This window comes from Pseudopipra pipra, chromosome 3, assembly GCF_036250125.1.
Source record: "Pseudopipra pipra isolate bDixPip1 chromosome 3, bDixPip1.hap1, whole genome shotgun sequence".
Classification (NCBI taxonomy): domain Eukaryota; kingdom Metazoa; phylum Chordata; class Aves; order Passeriformes; family Pipridae; genus Pseudopipra; species Pseudopipra pipra.
Window position 1 is genome coordinate 30568651 of NC_087551.1, and position 19236 is coordinate 30587886.

The following is a 19236-nucleotide window of genomic DNA, read 5'->3' on the forward strand; positions in this document are numbered from 1 at the left end:
TTTTCTTTACAGAGGAAAGCACAAATTACGTGCACAGCTATTTTCATTGTTTGGGGTGTCTTGGTCCATCTGGTTATTCCTCCATTTGTCTTTATGGTGACTGAAGGATGGAATTATATTGAAGGGCTCTATTTCTCATTCATCACTATCACCACCATAGGATTTGGAGATTTTGTTGCTGGTCAGTAATTGTATTTTATGTAGTATATTATTACATGCATAGCGTGGCAATTCTTTTTGAAAACTCTAATTTGAAAAGATATTTTCTAAGCTTTTCCAGAACATTTTGCTGAATAGAACATTCAATTACAGTTGGATACTGATCCAATGGACTAGATCTGGCTCTTCAGTCTTAGTGTAGATACCTAAGGCCTTTACTGGGCTAAGTCTGCAGCCAAGTTCTAGAGTTTGTAAGTCTTTCAGGTGCCCCAGGTCTGTATGTCAGGCAAAGAGCTATCCTATCCAGCATGATAGTTATGTACCTTTGGATAGGATCCAGTATCCTAAGCAGGATGTGTAGGTACTGGGCAATGCAGCTGTTTAGAACTAGTCAATGGGAAATGCTGAGCATACTCGTGCCTCCCTCCTAAACCTTTTCTTTGTCTAAAATCCACTGCTTTGTCCAGGGCTTTGGAGGTGGTCCTTAAAAGTGAAAATTTGAATCGTTTTCCCAAGGTAGGTAAATATATACACACCACAGTGGCAGGGATAAGACTTGTAATTTTCAACCAGGAAAACGTTCGCTTTTCTAGTTTATAAGGAAAGGATAAATATGCTGCTGGGGCTTTTTTGTTTGTCCAGTGGTCAGAATACATGTGGCCAAGGGATGTGGGAGATATGGGATTAACTTTTTCGTTCAGAAAACTCTCAGATCCCCACTTGCTACCTCTCAGAGCAGTGTTCAAACAACTAGGCTCTATTAGTGTGGAAGGGAGTAATTCTCAGGGTCATAACTTCAAAGGTTTATCAGCTGTGAGTCTTCTTTCAGTAATGTTTTTGTTTTTACTTCCTTATAGGTGTAAATCCAGATGCAAACTATCATGCCCTTTACAGATATTTTGTGGAGTTATGGATCTATCTGGGATTAGCTTGGCTTTCGCTCTTTGTTAACTGGAAGGTCAGTATGTTTGTGGAAGTCCACAAAGCAATCAAGAAACGGAGGAAAAAAAGAAAAGAGTCATTTGACAACCATCCTAGGTCTAAAAAACCCCTTCAAATGGGTACCTCAAAGGATGTCAACATTTTCAGCTTTCTTTCAAAGAAGGAAGAGACCTACAATGATCTTATAAAGCAAATTGGGAAGAAGGCCCTGAAAACAAACAATGAGAAAATGATAATAGTCGAAAATGCCAAACAAATGAATGCTAGTATAGATGTTCAGGTGACTTACACAAAGACAGAGACATTTGAGTATGATGAGGCTTCCCTGGACATTCAAAATGGTCATGCACTGAGACCCCTGCATGATAAACGTATTGGAGACAGCCCTTTAGAAGGAACCATGTTTGTAAACCAGCTGGACAGGATTAGTGAAGAAGAAGGCGAAGTGTGGGATTCCAGAGACTATCGACCCTTAATATTTGAGAATGCCAATATAACGTTTGTAAATGAAGATGATGATGAAGAGGAAGATATCTCAGATGATGAGGAAACATCAAAATCCTCCATGGATGATAATCTTGCAGAGGAATCTGAAACTGCAAAAAAACTGGTAAAATTCCCATCCTCAGATGAATCTACCTTTACCAATAATGAGCTAGAACTTTCTGTGCCTTATGAACAACTGATGAATGAATATAATACAGTAAGCAATGCGAAGGCTGCCACGTGAATCTTGTTTGACAGTGGTTTTTTGAAAGTGGTCAGTACATAAAGAACATATAGCAGAGCAAGGAGAAAAGTATGTTTTTACAGCTTCTCCTGTCTCTTTGAAAACAAAAGCAAGTTCCAAACTAAGAAACTCCAGCTTCCTTTTCCCATCATAAATTGGTTTCTGAGCCCATCAGCTTTGCTTTTCTGAAAAACGTGTAAAATAACAGTTGAATTTGGAGTCTCACTCCTTCTTGGGATTTTATGGTTCTTGAACAAAAAGGAAAAGTAGGAAAAAAAGACTGGTTAATACACTGGACCTGCTTTGGGTTCATGCATTTCATTGAGGAATTGGTTTGGGAGTGTAACTATACTGTGGCACAGAGACTGTTTTGAGCATCAAATGTGTTCGGTTACTCCATTAACCTTTCACTTCTGAAAACCTGGACTTGAATCCTGCTTTGATCACAAATGAAATCAAAGGGGTTGCCTGGCTATACTTAGCAAGAAACTTTAGCTGGGGTAGCAGGACACACAGATCTGAGCTGAGGTGCACTGGCAGACTGAGAAGGAAGCTTCTGAAACACCTGTCTAGAATATGTCAGTGCTTCTTGAATTATAGTGAATTCTAATTTCATAAATAAAATATTAAAATGAAAAATTCGAAAGGAATGGATTGAGAAGGAGCCCTCTAACAAGGAAGAATCACCCTCTAACAAGGAAGAATCATCTAGGAGGAAGCTTACCAATTGGGCTGCTAAACTGCACATCAGCCCCAGAACTGTTAGTGTTAGACTGGAAAACTTATTGATCAAAGCATGTATGAGCACAAGCAGGATGCAATGAACTTTTTTAATGTTGAAAGTGTCCTTCCACTGTCCATTTCCTAAAGGAAATACTTGAATGAACCTTATACAGTATCTATGTACAGGTGAAGTTTTATTGACACTGTTCGTATTAGGAAAAAATCACCTTGGGAGGCACAGATATTTTCCAAATGCCCTAATGCCTGTCAGAAGGGATCTGTAGCACTGCTGCTGATCTGTGCAGTGTGTTAGTCAGTATTGTTGTTTGATGTTCCTCCCTGCCTTGGTACTTCAGACTAGACTTGAATGGGAGATGATTTTTCAAACAGTTGATTACACTTCGCATATTTGAGGGTTTTTTTAGAGTTTGACTTATGTGCATATACAATGGTTATTCTATCCCACTTTAAAGAAGGTTGGGCAATACCAAACCTTGGGCAAACTGAGATGTGATCAAGTGACTTCAGGCCATAAGGCACTTTTTTTTAAAAGGAACTTTGACTCTAAGCTTCTGAAAGTATTATCTTTTGACTTGGAGATGGGCTATTCGTTAGGAGGAAATATGTCTGCTCATAGCGTTTATGCCCAAATTGTTTTGGCTCCAAAGAAAATTTTACCATGGTTTTATTTTTCTTTCTTTTTCCATATCTGTGCATTAACCCTGACAACTCTTCCAAATGAGGCTCTTGATTACATGTTGGCAAAAGGTACTGACTTTAGTTGTATCCAACATACTTGGAACAAAAAATAGCTAAGACCTTTGAACCTTAACATGTTATGTTCTGCTGTTCTGTTTAGAGTATTTAAGTCATTCCAGTATGTCCGAAATTTTCCAAAAATCAGTGAACAGTTAAAAGTTGTCTCATTCTCATTTTCAGTGTAATGCTGGCAGACTAACTTAGCTCTGTAAGAAAAAAGCCTATGGAATCTTGCAATGCTAATCTTGAATTACTAGCTATTTCTAATAACTGCAAATGTTGTCTGCATCTGGCCTCTTCAACAGAAGAAGGAGGATATGTGAGAAACTGGCACTTTGGTTGGATAGTGTTTTGATGGGAGGTTTTGAAGTCATCTACTGAGAAATGAGGGACTGTCATTACTAGTCTTTTTTTTTTCCTGGAATTTTCCACGTATACGACGTTTTTTTAAATAGAAAAGTGAACACAAGGCTAGGGCCAACTCTGTTATACTACAAAAATGTGGGATCAACATAATTGGATGTGGTAGTTAATCTGTAATTTATGATAGTATTGCTGAAGAGAGAATTCTCTTTTGAAATCAAATTTTATTACATTAATGCAGTTTGGAGCAGGGGTGCTTGGATGTATTTACTTTTATCTGACAAGAAAGAGGGAGAGGCCATATCAAGAAGATTCTTATTTACTTCTGATAAGTTACCTTCATCCTCACTGTTTTAAAATGACTCCCAGCCCTTCAAGTATCTGTATATATCTGAAGGGTTGTGGTTGACAGCTATACCTTGTAACTGTAAGAAATGGTAGGTAAGACTACGTGTGTGATGCACAGAATGCTTGTGTAGCAAGTCTAGCCTTCTCTTTTTTTTATATTTTTTGTTTTAAAAAGTGCATATTAACTTAAAAGGATATGAGAAAGCACTCCATATAGCTTTTGCTGTCCTCCAGCTTGTCTTCCATTATTGATGCAAAGATTAAAGTTTTAGTAACAATTAGAAAGCTACAGGACAATGAGGAGAGAAAAGACTTGCTGAAAGTGCGTGAAGTGGAAAAGCATAGTCCAATCTTCATTTAAAAAAAAAAAAAAAGAAAAAATTCTCTTTAATACAGAAATAATACAACCCAGACACTTGGCTGAGCTGCTTTCATTGGGAGGGGATGTTGCACACTGGAACCCAGACCGTTCTCCATAGCGAAGTGCACTTGTACGCCAGAGCTGAGAATAGATGGGATCTGTTTCATATTATCAAGCTAGATGTGGCTCTCTGGCCTTTCCCAGTGTAGTCAGCATAGACTATAAGTCAGCATAATAAGTATCATGGGATTTAAAGTAATAGTTTAAATTTATTAAAACAAAGTACAATATTCCCACTTTTTCGGGGAAACATGATCACACCTCACAAAACTGTTCTCAAGATATCCCACCATGTGCCTTAATGTAATTGTAACACTGGGAAAAAATTCCTTTTTACACAGGGGCCAACACCATTGGTCTCATTAAGCCCTACTTGTTTCAGTGTTTTGGAGGGGTTTAGTTGGTGCATAGCTTTCACACTGGCTCTCTCCAAAAGCTGAACCATTCCCAGGGATTTTAAAATTATGGTGCCATCTCAGAACTGCCGAAGTGCTAAGCAAGACAGCATTTTGCCTGCCTGTCTTCCATGTCTTGAGAAAAGCAGCTGCCTGGGGGATCTAAGTTAATGTCTTTCTGCCTTCAGATTAACGTGTAGTGACTTGAAGGGGTGTCCAGGCTGGGTTTTGATCTAATCAGCCTCAAAAGTGCCTCTGAGTGAATTCCTAGTGCTACTAGGTTATGTCTTGCAATTATTTCAATTATTTGGTCAATCTGGAAGGATTTTCTTTGGATGTCAATTAAGATTTCATTTGGCTAACTAATAATATTAACACTTTTCTTGATGCTGTGGAGTTGGTTTTACAGGTGAAACAGGTCTCTTCCTGGAAAGAGAGGAAAGGGGGATTTTTTTAAAAAAAAAAGAGAACAAGCTTAAAAGCATGTGTAAGGAAGGGATGAATGGCAGTGGAAACTCTTCTGCCTGTTGCCTACGAGTAGGTTGTATTTCCAGTCACATCTTGTGAAAGATGGATCCACTTACTAATTTTGCGAAGATGAGCCAGTAATTTAAATTTATTTTTTTTCAAAAATTAAAAAATCCTGAAATGTGACCACAGAAGTCTGTTCTTTTGTAAGAAGTCTGTTCTTACAAAAGACCTTTTAAGTGCTATAGACTGTGTGACCCCATCCTTCACGACATCATTGTGATCATTGTGACATGTCTTGGTTTTTTTTAGTGTTATTGAAGCCTCTTTCTACCAGAAGGGCATCGTTTTCAGATACCTGTCTTGCATCAGGCAATCTAACACATCTGATACACTGGTACGAAATCACTGGGGAAATACAAAATTGGAGTGTTAAATTTTTCTGAACTAATGATTCGTGAATCTGTTGCTGGCAATGGATATCACAAAGCATGCAGAAGTAAAACCAGACTGATAACAGATCCATGGTTACACATTTGTATATGTTGGGATTTTATATTTCCTCCAGTTGATCTGGGAGAGTGTGTAGAGACAGACAAGCACCAATGATGAGGAGAGCAAAAAGCAGTATACAAGTCTGTTGACCTAAACAAAAGAACTCTGTTTTAGACTTGTAATTTTTGTGCCTTGTCGGATTCATTCCATTTGTGATGGACTTAACTTTTAAAAATCAGCTTGTCTTTCATATGGCTTTTGAAGTTTGTACAGTTCTGACTCTTATCACTCCATAATATGCCTGTCTGTCTGTTCTTTGTTGCTGATTGTCACTGGGATCACACTGTATGTAAATATTTGCTAAGTCTTTGTAAAATGTAATTTATTTTAATATTTTGCAATAAAAATTTTACAATTTATCCTCTGTGTCATGAGAAGAATGGTAATTAAGATTTCTTTTTACAACTACCTGCACATGTAATGCACCTCACAAATGAGTCTGGTCCTGGTCCAAAGAGCTGGAAGATAAGGAGCCAAAAAAGCTAGTTGTTTTATGCAAGCAGATGTCTGAACTTATATGGGTATTGATGACTTCAGTTCAATGGCATCTGGTCTTCAATTAGATACAGCATAGCAAAATATTATTTGATGTGGATTTTGGACAGCTGTTAAAAGATAAACTGAAGTTTATTTTGGGGGCTGTGTTTTATCAGGGGGGCTTGTAAAGAAGATGCACTGAGATGGGAAGTGTTAGAGTTAATCAATATTGCAATAAAATAAAATGGATATTTATGGCTGTGGTCTGAATCTTAGGCTAGAGCTATTAAAATATCTGAATAGCTGTTTATGAATTTTCACAAGATTTCTAGTAGCAGTGCTTACCATTTTGCAGGCTAGAAGTATTTGCAGTCCCTCAACTCCAGCAGTTTCCTTAAAACACATTGGAAAATAGCTAAATACCTGCTTTAACGGGCAGCAAAATATGACTTTGTGATACCTATGATAGAAATGGAGCCATCTGAAGAAAGTGGGACAACCTCAGCCTGAGGAAGAAGAGACTGAACCTTAGCCTTTCAGCAACTGAGTTGAACATCGATGAAGCATGAGTTAGGAAAGTGGGGAGACCCATGGGCACAGGAGGGAAGGGTGGATGCTGTCTTGATTTGGGTAAGGATAGCTGATTTCTACCCTTTCCTCCAGCCCCACAACAGAGGCACAATGAAGGAGGAAGAGGTGCCTGACTGGTGATTGCTACCAAAAAGAGCCAAAGAGGGAGATGGGGTCTCCTCACGGAGCTGAGGGCAGGACATAGCACAGAGTCTGGTAAGCACTCAGTAACATTTCCATTGGCTCCCAGCAAGTTTGAGCCAACAGACTATTGTTCACCCTCTGCCCTCAGTATTTTAGCAGTGTTATTAATTTACAGAAGTAGGAAAACAGGACAAACCTGTATCTGTTATATGCCTGTTCTTATGGTCCATGCCTGGCTGTGGGTTCCTCTGAACACAATAGCTTAATAGATAAAATCACAGGCCAGCTGACACTTAAACCCGAAATCTTTTCACTAAATGCTTATCATAGGCCTTTACAATGCATGGTGCAACATGATACCAGCAACCATGTCATGGACATGGAGAACTCAAACCTTTAATTGTGAGAGATGAAGACAGTGATAGAGCAGGAAGAGTTGCTGCTCAGGACTGTTTTACACAGAAAAATGCTACTTCACTCCCTTCAGGGCAATTTCCTGTAGCTGGACCTAGGTCCTGAAGAACCCATAAAATATCTCTCTTGACCCTTATGCAAGGAGCTGGTGGTGATCTGTTGCGTATAGTTTGAGCAGGAAGATTTTTCTTTTTAAATTCATGACTTGTACCTTGTGCTCCCCTTTTTTTTTTTTTTTAAGCAAGAGTTGAATGCTTTTTTGGTTTTTGATTTTTCTTTTTAAAAACTTTTTTTAGCCTCAACCTCCCCTTGGTAAGATAACTAATACCGTGATATCTAGAAGTAAAAGGTTCTGCTGAGTACAATACTCTTCAGATTTTTACTTCCTTTTGTTTCTTAGAGAGCTCCCTTGACCTGCACACAGACTGGGCCTTCTCCACACACCCTGCCTGGCTTTACAGTATGGTTGAGTGCTGTGGCTTCCTTGCAGCTCCATGTCTGAGGAACAGTGGGAAGTGATGGGTGAGTGGGAGCATACCTAGCCTTGCCAGGAATCACTTATCTCGCTGAGAGCAAATCCGTGGTATTACCTCTCCCTGGCAGACCTTTAGCTCTAGACTAAAACTTGTTGATCACCTACAGATCTTGTGGGATACTTGAAGGGATGACTAAGGAATTGCTTTTCACTTTCCTATTGGCAAATACCTTCTTCCATGCAGCCAATACAAATCCTTCTGACTCGCAGCACGTTGGCGAAGTCTTAGGAAAAAAGGGCTGCACTCCCATCTCCCAAGAAAAAAGGACTCGTAAGGGGTGGGGAGTTTTTTCTGGGGAGGTGATATTTTGTGGAAAAACAATAGGTGTCCAAGCAGATGGTTTGTGTCTTGAGATGAAAAAAATTCAAGAAGTGGCTATCTTGGACTACACAGCCAGACTAGCACAGTGAGAGGTACCGTGATTGATAGGTCCAAAATGTAACACCCAAAAAGATTCATCTAACTGACCAAGGGAAATCTGCTATTTCCCATCAGAAGGACTTCTCTGGAAAGGGAGGGTCGATGTGGACTGGGATGCTGGAGGCATTATCCTGCACACAGAGAGACTCCTTGAAAGCCAGGTAGCGTATTGTAGCTGGGAGGGCTTCCTCTGATGGCCAAGCTTCCAAGTACAGCCCATAACCAGAACTCCTTCCAGTTAAAAAAAATCAGTGCAGATATGAAAAATATATTGACATATGAGAAATGTTCTGATGGAAATGTTTTAATAATCAGTTGGATTTTACAAGTTGAACTGAAACAACTGTGAATTCAAAGAGTTGTGGTTTTCTATTTTTAGGTATTTTTTTATAGGATGCCAGAAGTTCTCTCCCTATTGTCACTCCTTGCTGCTCACAGGAAAGAGTAAAAGAAAGATGATGATAACTCACTCTTCATATTTTGAGGGTTATGTTGTTTCTTACATGGAGGAACCTGTGGAAAACACATCTTTTTCTCCTTACTGGAGTGGGACTGTGAATGAGAAAGAAAGCAGTACAAAAAACCTGAAAATAAGAATTCTGAAATTGGGGTGAGGAAGTTAAAACACAAAATATCTGAAGTACAAGTTAATATTTTTCCCACAGACATTCTTTGAAATTTCCCATGCTAACCTTTAATAACATTCTTTTGGCTACTCTCCTAAATATGCTAAACAAAAGCACTTGTGTTTTCAAATTAGACTACACATTATTAATTCAAGAAAAAAACAAGTACTTTGACATACTTTTAATCTTATTTGAATATAAAAGTTGTCTGTGGCACAGTAATATGCTTTTTAATTGTAAGGAGAATTAATACACTCTGTATGAATGACCAAAACCAAAAAAAAATCCTGTTCAAGGCCTGTCGACAGCTTTGCACTGTTCTGTGGACTTTTGGCTTTGGACACTTGTTGATAACATTTTTTTTATGTAGTTAAATTTTTGGGTGTATAAGGAAGTATCATAATTACTAATGCTGCTAAGATCAGAGACAAAAATCCTCTCCTGTGCTTATTTGTGGGTTGGGCGCTATCCATACCAACCAAAATAAGCTGGGTGCAGAGGAGCACTTGTTCCTACATACTGCTGGTTGCTGGGCAGAACTGCAAAATATGTGCATGCCAACATGAAATAAATCCATATTCACGTTGAAATAGAAGTCACAATCTTCAGAAACTAGAGGATAAATGTTTATTCGTAAAACTCTGTTGTCCTTCTCTGGCAACCTTCATATTTGTGGCTTATCGGTTGTAGGTTGGCAGTTAGCAAAGAGTAAAGGAACAAACCAAGACTTCAGATGCAGACAACCTCTTTTGATATATTCTATTCCTCTCAGCCTGGGATTTTTGCCAACTCCATCTCTGGCACGGCTGGAAAGGAAGGAAAAGTAGTAAGCTAATTGGCCTGCTTTTTAATTGCAGATTAGAATGGGAAATGAATGCACAAGCGGGAGTAAGAAACATGCCTTGGACATCTGAGGGGGACACTGCACTTTTTGGCTGGTTTTGTGGCTCTTAGTTTTTTATAAATGATAGAAAATGGGTGGCTTAAAGTGTGAAAGGCTTGCAATGGGGGCTTTCTTTCATACAGTGAGAAGACTCAGGCTTTAAGATTTTTTTCTGTGCTGCATTTCTTCAGAAAGTGAAATTCACTAAGGTCAAATATCAGACTACACTCTGAGATGTATGACAGGGACCAGATAAAGGCAAGAAAGTAAAGCAAATACCTATTTTAAAACCTTAGCCTTCAAGTTATCTGTAGTTTTGTTGTGCAAGCTCTCCATCCTTTACAGCTGCTTTACACTGAGAAGAGAGCCTGACATTTAGCCCTAACTCTAGTACCCCAGCATGTCACTCAGGCAAAGTTAAAGGAAGATCGTTCTGAACCAAGAAAAAATTCAAGAGATAAAATTTGTATCAAGTACAGGAAGAAATCAGAGACCCAAAACTACAGTAACTGAGGAACCTGTTATTTGTGGGGAGATTTGCTTTAAAACACTAGGAAATTAGGTTTTTGGCAAATAATTTCAAGTAGTTTTCTGAAGATGCTGTCTGGCCAAGTGCTATTGATGTCTCTGTGGGAGTTTAATTCTATGATATTTATCACTAGATGCAAAGTATAATATTATGGAGGCATAACAGCTGAAAGCTGCAAAATCTGCAGGAAAGAATTGGCTACCTTTTAAAATGTGTGGGCTTGAGACAGGCTTCTTTCAGAGAATGCAATGAAAATAAAAACTGAGGTGGAGATGGACTGAAGCTCTAGCTGGCTTTTATTTAAAAGCTTCTGACCCCACATATTACTGTGCCTGCAAGTGCTATGTGGTTTTGGAAACTCTTGGGATAAACTTAGCTTCCTCTGGCACAGAGAGGGAGGAAAAGACTTTGGGGTTAACACGGTTTATTTACTGTAAAATCACCATTCTTCAAAGTAACAACAACAAGACTCAGGATGCGGAGAACTGTGACTGGTTTCAAACACACATTCTACTCAGACCTATGCAGTTATGACCCAACTAATTTTTCAAGGAAGGATGCCACTTCCACCCCTTTTGTCTACATCTTCTGGTTCTCGCTGCTTTTCTCCTTGTTTATATGCCTTAATGTTCCCTTTCCTCAGCTACGTAACATCTCTCCCATTCCAGTTCCCGTGGCTCCCTAGGAACATCATGGCTGCCTGCGGGCAGCACACGGCAGCCTCTTGGCATCTCAGGCTGACAGCCAGAAGATAGATTTGGCTTTTCCCACTCAAAGAGCATCAGTCTGAACTGCTTCAGCTAAAGGAGACAGAACCAAGGCACCCAGCTGAGCGGTCATGGCTTCCTTCTGTGAAAAATGTCAAGCTTTTGCACGCTTTCAGCCATGCTATTTATATCTGCTGTGGATTAAGATTTGCACAGATGTCGTTTGGTAAAGGCAAGGGTAGAGCTTCACTGTGGGGCAACGAAGTGGACTAGGCAAGCCTCTTGAAATACTCTTAAGAGGCTTGAGAGTAAGGCTGGAATTCAAAATAGGTTTTGAAAAAGGCTATGCCTATTATGAATTGTAGTTACACCTTTTCCAGCTCCATATTATTCCTCCTCCCCTTCTTCCCACTCCAGTTCCTTTTTACCACTACTTCTACACTCCCCGGTCCCAATTTATAATCACAGTTGTCCCTACTGTTTCAGCTTCTGAACTGGGAGAATAAAGCTTAGTTCTATCTAGTCTGGAACCCTCCAGAAGGCACCCAAAGCCTTAGGAACAGTTTAGCTTGTTGCTGTGTGTTCAGACCTCTTGACATGACTACCTTTGTCTTGTAGATGTGACCTAAAACCACGTTCTCATTGCACCAAGTAAGCAGCAAAGTTATCACCTGTTTAAATAAACCTTTGGCTCCTAATCAACAATTCAACAGAAGAAAAGAAATTGAATAGAACAAAATATGTTTGATTATTTACTAAAGACATAATGGCCTGGAGACTGAAAACAAAGAGTGGGACTGAGAGCCAGATGGCAACCAATATAACCTAGACGACCTACATATTGAGTCTTTAGGGTACAGAAAACTCCCACAGTGGAATCTTTTTAAGCACTAGAGAAATCCATATGTGCTACTTTCCCAGTTACAGTTATTCCCAATAAATGCCAAAACTGTAACTTTAAAAATATCATAGATCAGTGTCAGAAACTCTTTGTGTATTTCATAACACTTGAATATAAGTGGCCTCAGAACACCAGTGAGAGGGGCAGGAGCAGGAACAGGGCCTCACACCACATCTGTGCAGAAGCCACCACCAAGAGATTATGAAGGAGTCACGTGTGCTATGAAGGAGTCTATAGAAAGTTAGTAATGCATGAGAGCACAAGCTCATAGCATGAATATAGCTGGTACCACATTCCATAGTTGAATTCTAGTGTGTTATGGTGCCAGGGAGTGTAAAGGGAACATTTTAGACAGGGACAATCAGCTGAGTACAGGCACAGAAGAACAGACCATGAATAGCATCTGCCACTGGCCCCAGGCAGAATTATCAGAGGTATTTACATAATTTGCATAGCTCTTGACTGATTAGTCTCGAACTAAGGTAGAGGAGTCTTCAAGTATCAGGGATGTCTGGCAGCACCAAAGTAATTGTGCACAAAAATGAAACCCTAGGAATGAGAAACAGGACTAGGAGAGGACAGTCATCATCTAGAACTTTGTAAAGAAGGGGGGCAATGGAGCTCACGCCAGAGCATTACACAGTAGGTGCTCTGCATGAGGGGGAATAAGGAACCTTGTTAGCTATGGATTAGGAAGATTCCTCTACATTCACATGTCCTGCTAAACAAACCTTTGCTTTGGCTTATGTTTAGGGCTGGCTTATATTTGAGGTGGGAAGGGTAAGAACATGAGTTTGGGTGGATGCAAGAGCTTTAGAACATTGTCTCTTGTAATACTTGTTGGAGCTGAAGGCCCTGACGTACCGCTGTGCATTGGGATGTGACATGTTCTCTTAACAGGAGACCACAAGTGAGGAGGGCAGGGCATGTGCTGCCATATGTCTCCTGCTGGAAAAGGACTTTGGGGAAGCAGGAATTGTCATCACTTCACAAGAGAGAGGTGTTTCCTCTCTTCCACTGAATCATCACAGTGATCCTCAAATAGCTAAGCCTATATCTTCATACTAAATGTCTCCATTATATGACATTTAAACAAAAAGTGATGTGCATGTGCGTCATGAGAAGCATACAATCTTCTTTTATGAAGAAGACTCTCCAGGAAGGCATCTGACCATTATTGGAGTAATAACCCTGTTCCCTGTTGTTCCAAACTATGTCTTATTGCTGTTCTGCATTCACCCATCTTCTCACAAGGAGTCAGTCACACTGTTTCCCTCAGGATCAGACCAGAACCTGGGTAGGTCTCCCTCACAGAATCCCTGACGCAAGGTTCATTTTCTCTTAGCTGTTCAATGCTATTTACGACCTTGGAAGGCCTAAGAGTTTGAGCAGACCTTTTTCCTCCATAACCTATAACTCCTTGCAGTAAGCAAACCCATATGACTCTGTGCTGACAATGAGGTCTAGTAGTAGCTTTGGTGAGATCTACTGGCACTGTTTCCACCACCTCCCTTAGCAGGTTTTTTTTTCCTCAGGTAGTATAATTTTTCTTATGCGCAACATGTAACTCTCTGAAGTTTAATTTCATACTCATTTTATATTTCCATTAGCAAGTAGAAATAATTAGTTCCTGTTCTCATCTTAGTTTTAATTTTTGGCTGTACTGGGTGCAGAGGCCTCTGGGCAGCAAAATAGGAAGAAACTAAAAACAGAATTCATGAGAAAAGAAACCAGCATGTACCGGAATAGAGCCCATATCAGGAAATTCTTAAAATCCCATTCTCTCACCTCAAGAAAGACATCCCAAACACTTTAAAGATAATTAAAATCAAAATATCTGCAATAGCATCAGAATTACTACTGCATAAAAGGATCTGGGAGGTGTAATAAAGGATCCCCCACCAAACACATATGATGGCTTCCAAAAGGACGAGTATTATCCTCGGATGTATAAGCAAAACTAGCATGTGTGAGAGGTAGGAGGTATTATTCCACTCTCTAGGATGGTGGGGCTAATATGGACTCTAGCATGGGCTCTGATCATTAGATTTTAAGGAACCTGTAAGTAGGCTGAGAGTAGTCTCTGTCACAGCAACAAGAAAATGTTTTAAGAAAGCATGACTTTTGAGAAAGCCGTTAGAAAAGGCTGAAAATGGGTTTATTCAGACTAAAAAAGAAAACAAAACAGCTAGTACATGTAAGTTTTCTGACGGATAAAAGACTGCTGAAGAGTGCTAAGGGGAGGCTAAACTGTTCCTCATAGGCCTTGAGAAAACAAAAAATCTGTCAACATTGCAATAAACAAGGCAGAGCCTGGTGCTACCAATGCTTTCCAACTGTAAGAGCAATAAACTCTTCTAGATGGACGTGGATTTCAAACTGTTGGAGGATTTGAGAACAGCTTATGCAAACAACTGTCAGGGATAATGTTGCTGCATTTACAGACCCCCAGTACAGAAGGGCATATTCAGTTATATCTTGAAGTCCCTTTCAGCTTTACATTTCTGTGGTTTGTGTCCACTCTAAGAGGTCTAATCTGTTTTTATCACTCCCTAAATTATCCCTGTATTGTGTAGATAGGGTTACTCAGCATAACAAGTCTCTGCTATAAGTCAGATGCAATACTTCATGCACATCGTAGAAATAACATACCCTCTTCCACTTACCAAGATTAACTGGCTGCTCTAACATAGCTAGAATGTACCAACATAAAAAAGAATGAACCCAGGTAAATAATAAAAAGACAAGGAGATTCTATATAATTTCTATTTCCTGAGCTTCCTTAGTTGTCAAGGTCATTGGAGAATGATGCAGTATGGGATCTACTAGTTCATTGTCTGGCTCTCCTTGCCAGTGTTGGGTGTTTGGATATAATGGTGTTAAGGCAGTTTACTATGTCTAGGCCAGTGTATTTCATCTGGTTTTCTGCTTGAAAGAAGCAATGATTTTTTTTGTTTTCAATCAGCTTCTCCTTAAACAGTGTGTCCTCCTTGCCTAGCTTTTCCTCTCACTCCTTATTTATCTTCCATTGTTTTTCAGCCACATGTATGGATTTCTGTTACTTGGATGAAGTGGTTGTACAGTACATCAGTTGTCATGCATGTAAAGTTATAGAGGTTATCTCTTGATTATAGTCCTCTGGATTCTAAATTCAGTGGCCTTTCATTTCTGTGTAACAAGTCTCTATTCATTTACCTCACTGCTTAATAGAAGGGATAGAAAAAAAAGAGGTAAGAAATTCTGTGAAAGTCTTTGCCCTCCAGAGCAGCACAGATGCTTTGCACAGTCACAGCTAAAAAGCTGGTATCTCAGAGGAACACTTCATGGGTGAGAGAACTGGCAAAACCTCTGACTGAGGAGTTTTATGAAAAGAGTTCTCTCAGGAAAAAGAGCAAGAAGCTTATTTACTTCACTTCCATTTTTATCACTGGGGTTTTTCAGGCTTCTTTTCTCTTTTTCTTTCTTTTTTTCTTTTCTTTTCTTTTCTTTTCTTTTCTTTTCTTTTCTTTTCTTTTCTTTTCTTTTCTTTTCTTTTCTTTTCTTTTCTTTTCTTTTCTTTTCTTTTCTTTTCTTTTCTTTTCTTTTCTTTTCTTTTCTTTTCTTTTCTTTTCTTTTCTTTTCTTTTCTTTTCTTTTCTTTTCTTTTCTTTTCTTTTCTTTTCTTTTCTTTTCTTTTCTTTTCTTTTCTTTTCTTTTCTTTTTTTTCTTTTCTTTTCTTTTCTTTTCTTTTTTCTTTTTTTCTCTTTTTCTCTTTTGAGAGAGACTCCTTCAAATTTACAAAATGTTGCACTATTTCTGTTTCTGGAGTAGAAGAATAAATAATGTTCTCAGACACATAGGACTTGCTTGTAGAGAAGACATTGCAGTGAAAAGGGAAAAAAAAGCTGCTTTACTAAGGTATATTAGAGATTATCTGAAATACTTATTGCCATAAGTCATGTTCTGTTCAGCTCAGGGAAAGGATCTTAATAAAACCCACATTTCTTAGTCTTAATGTCTTGGGTTATTTGGATTGCAAGACCTTTAAGGATTGTTCATATTATAGCTAATTCCATTTCCAAAGAATAGAGCAAAAAAACCTTTTTTACTCTTGTTTTAAGCTTTCCTGGTAAAGAGATCAGAAATATTCAGCTGCCACGATACCAGTGGGAGAGTCTTCTTGTAGCCCATGCTAAGCAGCTGTTCCGGAAAGACAGAGAGAAAGCTGACGAAGAAGTGAGAGTTGGACCAGTGTAACAGAGCAGCCTCTGTTCACAACAGGTGCAGAAGTCAGGCCTGTCCCTTTCCTAGGCATGATGGGAATGACAGCACCTCAGCCAGGCACGGGCACATCTGTCCCGCTGAGGACAGACAGGTCCCTGTGCTCGAGTCCTGCAGTGCTCCCGCTGCAGCGTGGGGCTCACCACCGTGACTCACGGCGCTTTGCTGTGCCGCTCGGAAACTTGCGCTCACGGGGCGGGAGAAAGAGCTAAGAAAGCGGTCCTGGCGCATCTCTTTTTCCCGTACTACCATTCATTTTTGCCTTTTCTCTTAACTCATGCAATTTTTCTGCTCTTCAGGGCAACATGTGCGATTTCTCGCATCAAGCTTAAAGTCATCCTTGCCCTCTACTGGCATCCTGTAGAAACGCAGGAACACATCAGGCAGCAGTTTCACTTCTTCAGGTAGTCAAAATCACGGGGCAGGAGGAGCAGGTACACAGAGACTCCATGCAGTCAGTGGTGGGCCCATGCTCGTGGGGTGGGGAGCAAACCTGTGCGAATGCTGCTTGAGCGGCTTCCTACAGCTCCTCTAGCAGTAATGGCCTGGTGAGACAGGGCACGGCAACTCCTTCTGCTCACTCTGTCCTGATGTTTGCAAGTGAAAAATCTGTCATTTATTAAAGTGGTATCTGATTTCAGGTTATTTATGGACAAACCAGTCTAGAAAATAAGAAGGAGCTTTGCCAATTGCTGTTCATAGTGTTTCTTTCCTTCATTTCTAATTATAACACACTCCAGTTGGTTTGTAAGCTCAGAGAACAGGAGTAAGAGTGGTCTAAGAACATTTACCATGGATGTGCAAGCAGGCTGGTAATCCTAGGTGGCACTTTCAATTATGAAGGGTCACACAGTGTTTGAACACAGTATAGGCTTGAAACATTGCACTGCAACCTGCTGGAAAGCCAGCTTCACGGAAGGATGTAGTAGCTGCAAAACAGTATATAGAAATCTGGGGCAAAGTAGAAAAAGTATTGTATTCACTTACAGATATGTGGACACTTTAGCTTGGCAACAGATTACTGGATAAATTGAGTCAGTACAGAAATGCTACTGAAAATGTAGACCATAGTTTCAGTATTCAGGCTGAGCTATTTATAGAAGCACAGAATGGTTTGCGTTGGAAAGGACCTTAAAGGTTATTTAGTTCCAATCCACCTCTACCATAGGCAGGGACACCTCCCACTAGACCAGGTTGCTCAATGTCCCATCCAGTCTGGCCTTGAACACTGCCAGGGGTGGAACATCCACAACAAGTTCATGTCTTGTAAGGTTTGGAGGGATCTTTCATATCAGACCAGTTGTAAAGTCCAATAGATTCTGATTCCTGATAAAATACACTATGAAAAGACTCACAGAAGAACATGCTAATATAATGAATTTGCAGTAGTCAGATGGTTAACGCTAAAATAAGCTAATGCTGGTCAATATCATTATTTTTTAAAAAAAATTCAAAGTATTGAAAATAAATATGTAACTACATAGAAGTAATAATTTTCAGAAAATAATTGCTCTCTTCTCTCAGTTTCTGTGTCCATCATTACAACTAGTGATGTACACCTACCTCCAGCAATGGTACAAATAAATAGAGAACAATTCTTTTATTGGAGAAGAAATGTTCAAATGGCAACTGTAATTTAAAACTTGTGATGTCATTTGTACTTTAATGGTATGTGTTTAAATCAAATTTATCAAAATAAATTCTTTTAATCATATCTTAAAATAGCAATTAGAAAACTTGGATTATTTTTTGAGATATTGTCAATGTGCACATTACTGTGGATATATGTGCATACCATGGGCCATGATCAGACATTTTACCTTGCCAAAACCTGTATAGCAGTGCTATTGGTGTTCTATTCTCCTTAGCAATTCCTCAGTTTCTCTCAGGCAGCTCCTAATATGCTTTTCTGCAATCCATTTTGATCAGTCTCCAGCCTCCACATTTAAGATGGAATTCCCCTCCACCTTTTTCTTCTACTTCTGCTTTTTGCAATCTCAGAAGCTCAAAAACAACTAAACATCTCTCAACACCTCAAAGGTAGCAAGATCTTCAAAAGGAGCTTTCTGCTTTGGTCTTTGCCAGCAGAATCTGCCATTGTGATGGTCCATCACCCTGAGCCAGAGAGAGAGGCTCAGAATTGCCATTGGATCCTGACCCAGCACTAAATCAACTTGTTTTTTTTCCTCTGTTCCACCTGGGAGGTTGTCTTTGTCCTGCTGATGACTTACTCCCATACATTTACCTTGAAACTATCTATCAACACCTCACTTCGCAGTAACAAACCCATCCCATAATCTTCCCAGCCAAATTTATGTCTGAGACAGATGTGACCAGGACTTCACCAGATCCTGCCAGCACCTAGTGAAAATACTTTGCATTCCACATCCTCCTTTAAAACTGCATAAATCTTTGTAGTAGCAGATACTGGTCTTTGGAACACGTTTTGGCAGTCATCATGTTTAACTTTGCATCCAAGACATCATTCCCATGTGGCTTTGCCCTTGGATGCCCTAATGCTCTGGTGGCTCACAGTAAGGTCATATACCTCAAAGAGCTATTGAGACCTTGGCATGACTTTCAAAAGCTGTTGCTTTTCTGTCACTAGTTTTCATTTGGATCATCAGGGATTTGTGGAACTGATTTACTATAAAAATCAAACCATTACAGCCTTTGTGTCCTTTAGAAGTGATTGCTTGTCTGAACTAAAAAGACAAGTATAAATATCTGAGATATTTCATCCAGTTACCCCAAAGGCCATATCTTCCTCTTGCTTGTGAAGACCTTCAGAAATGTCTCATACTGCCACTGGTGAACAAATGCAGGTGCTCAGGCTGCTTACTTTACATTGATCTTTATCTCCAGCTTCTGGTGTCCCACCCTTTTCAACCTGAAGATATTTCTCTC

General features: G+C 39.6%; 1 protein-coding gene across 2 annotated transcripts in view; it reads left to right on the forward strand.

The window, feature by feature from the left end:
* The window catches only part of KCNK5 (potassium two pore domain channel subfamily K member 5), a 575865-nt gene that overhangs the window by 28834 nt on the left and 527795 nt on the right, over positions 1-19236 (forward strand). The window contains exons 4-5 of one of the 2 annotated variants that reach the window (XR_010429610.1): positions 13-181; positions 1017-5258. Coding sequence is in view for 1 of the 2 variants with exons in the window: in XM_064651059.1 (XP_064507129.1) it covers positions 13-181; positions 1017-1831 (984 nt within the window). In the remaining variant the exon portion in view is untranslated. Of the gene's footprint in view, positions 1-12; positions 182-1016; positions 6223-19236 lie in introns of those variants that run through there. The other variant, XM_064651059.1, reaches the window with a different exon arrangement.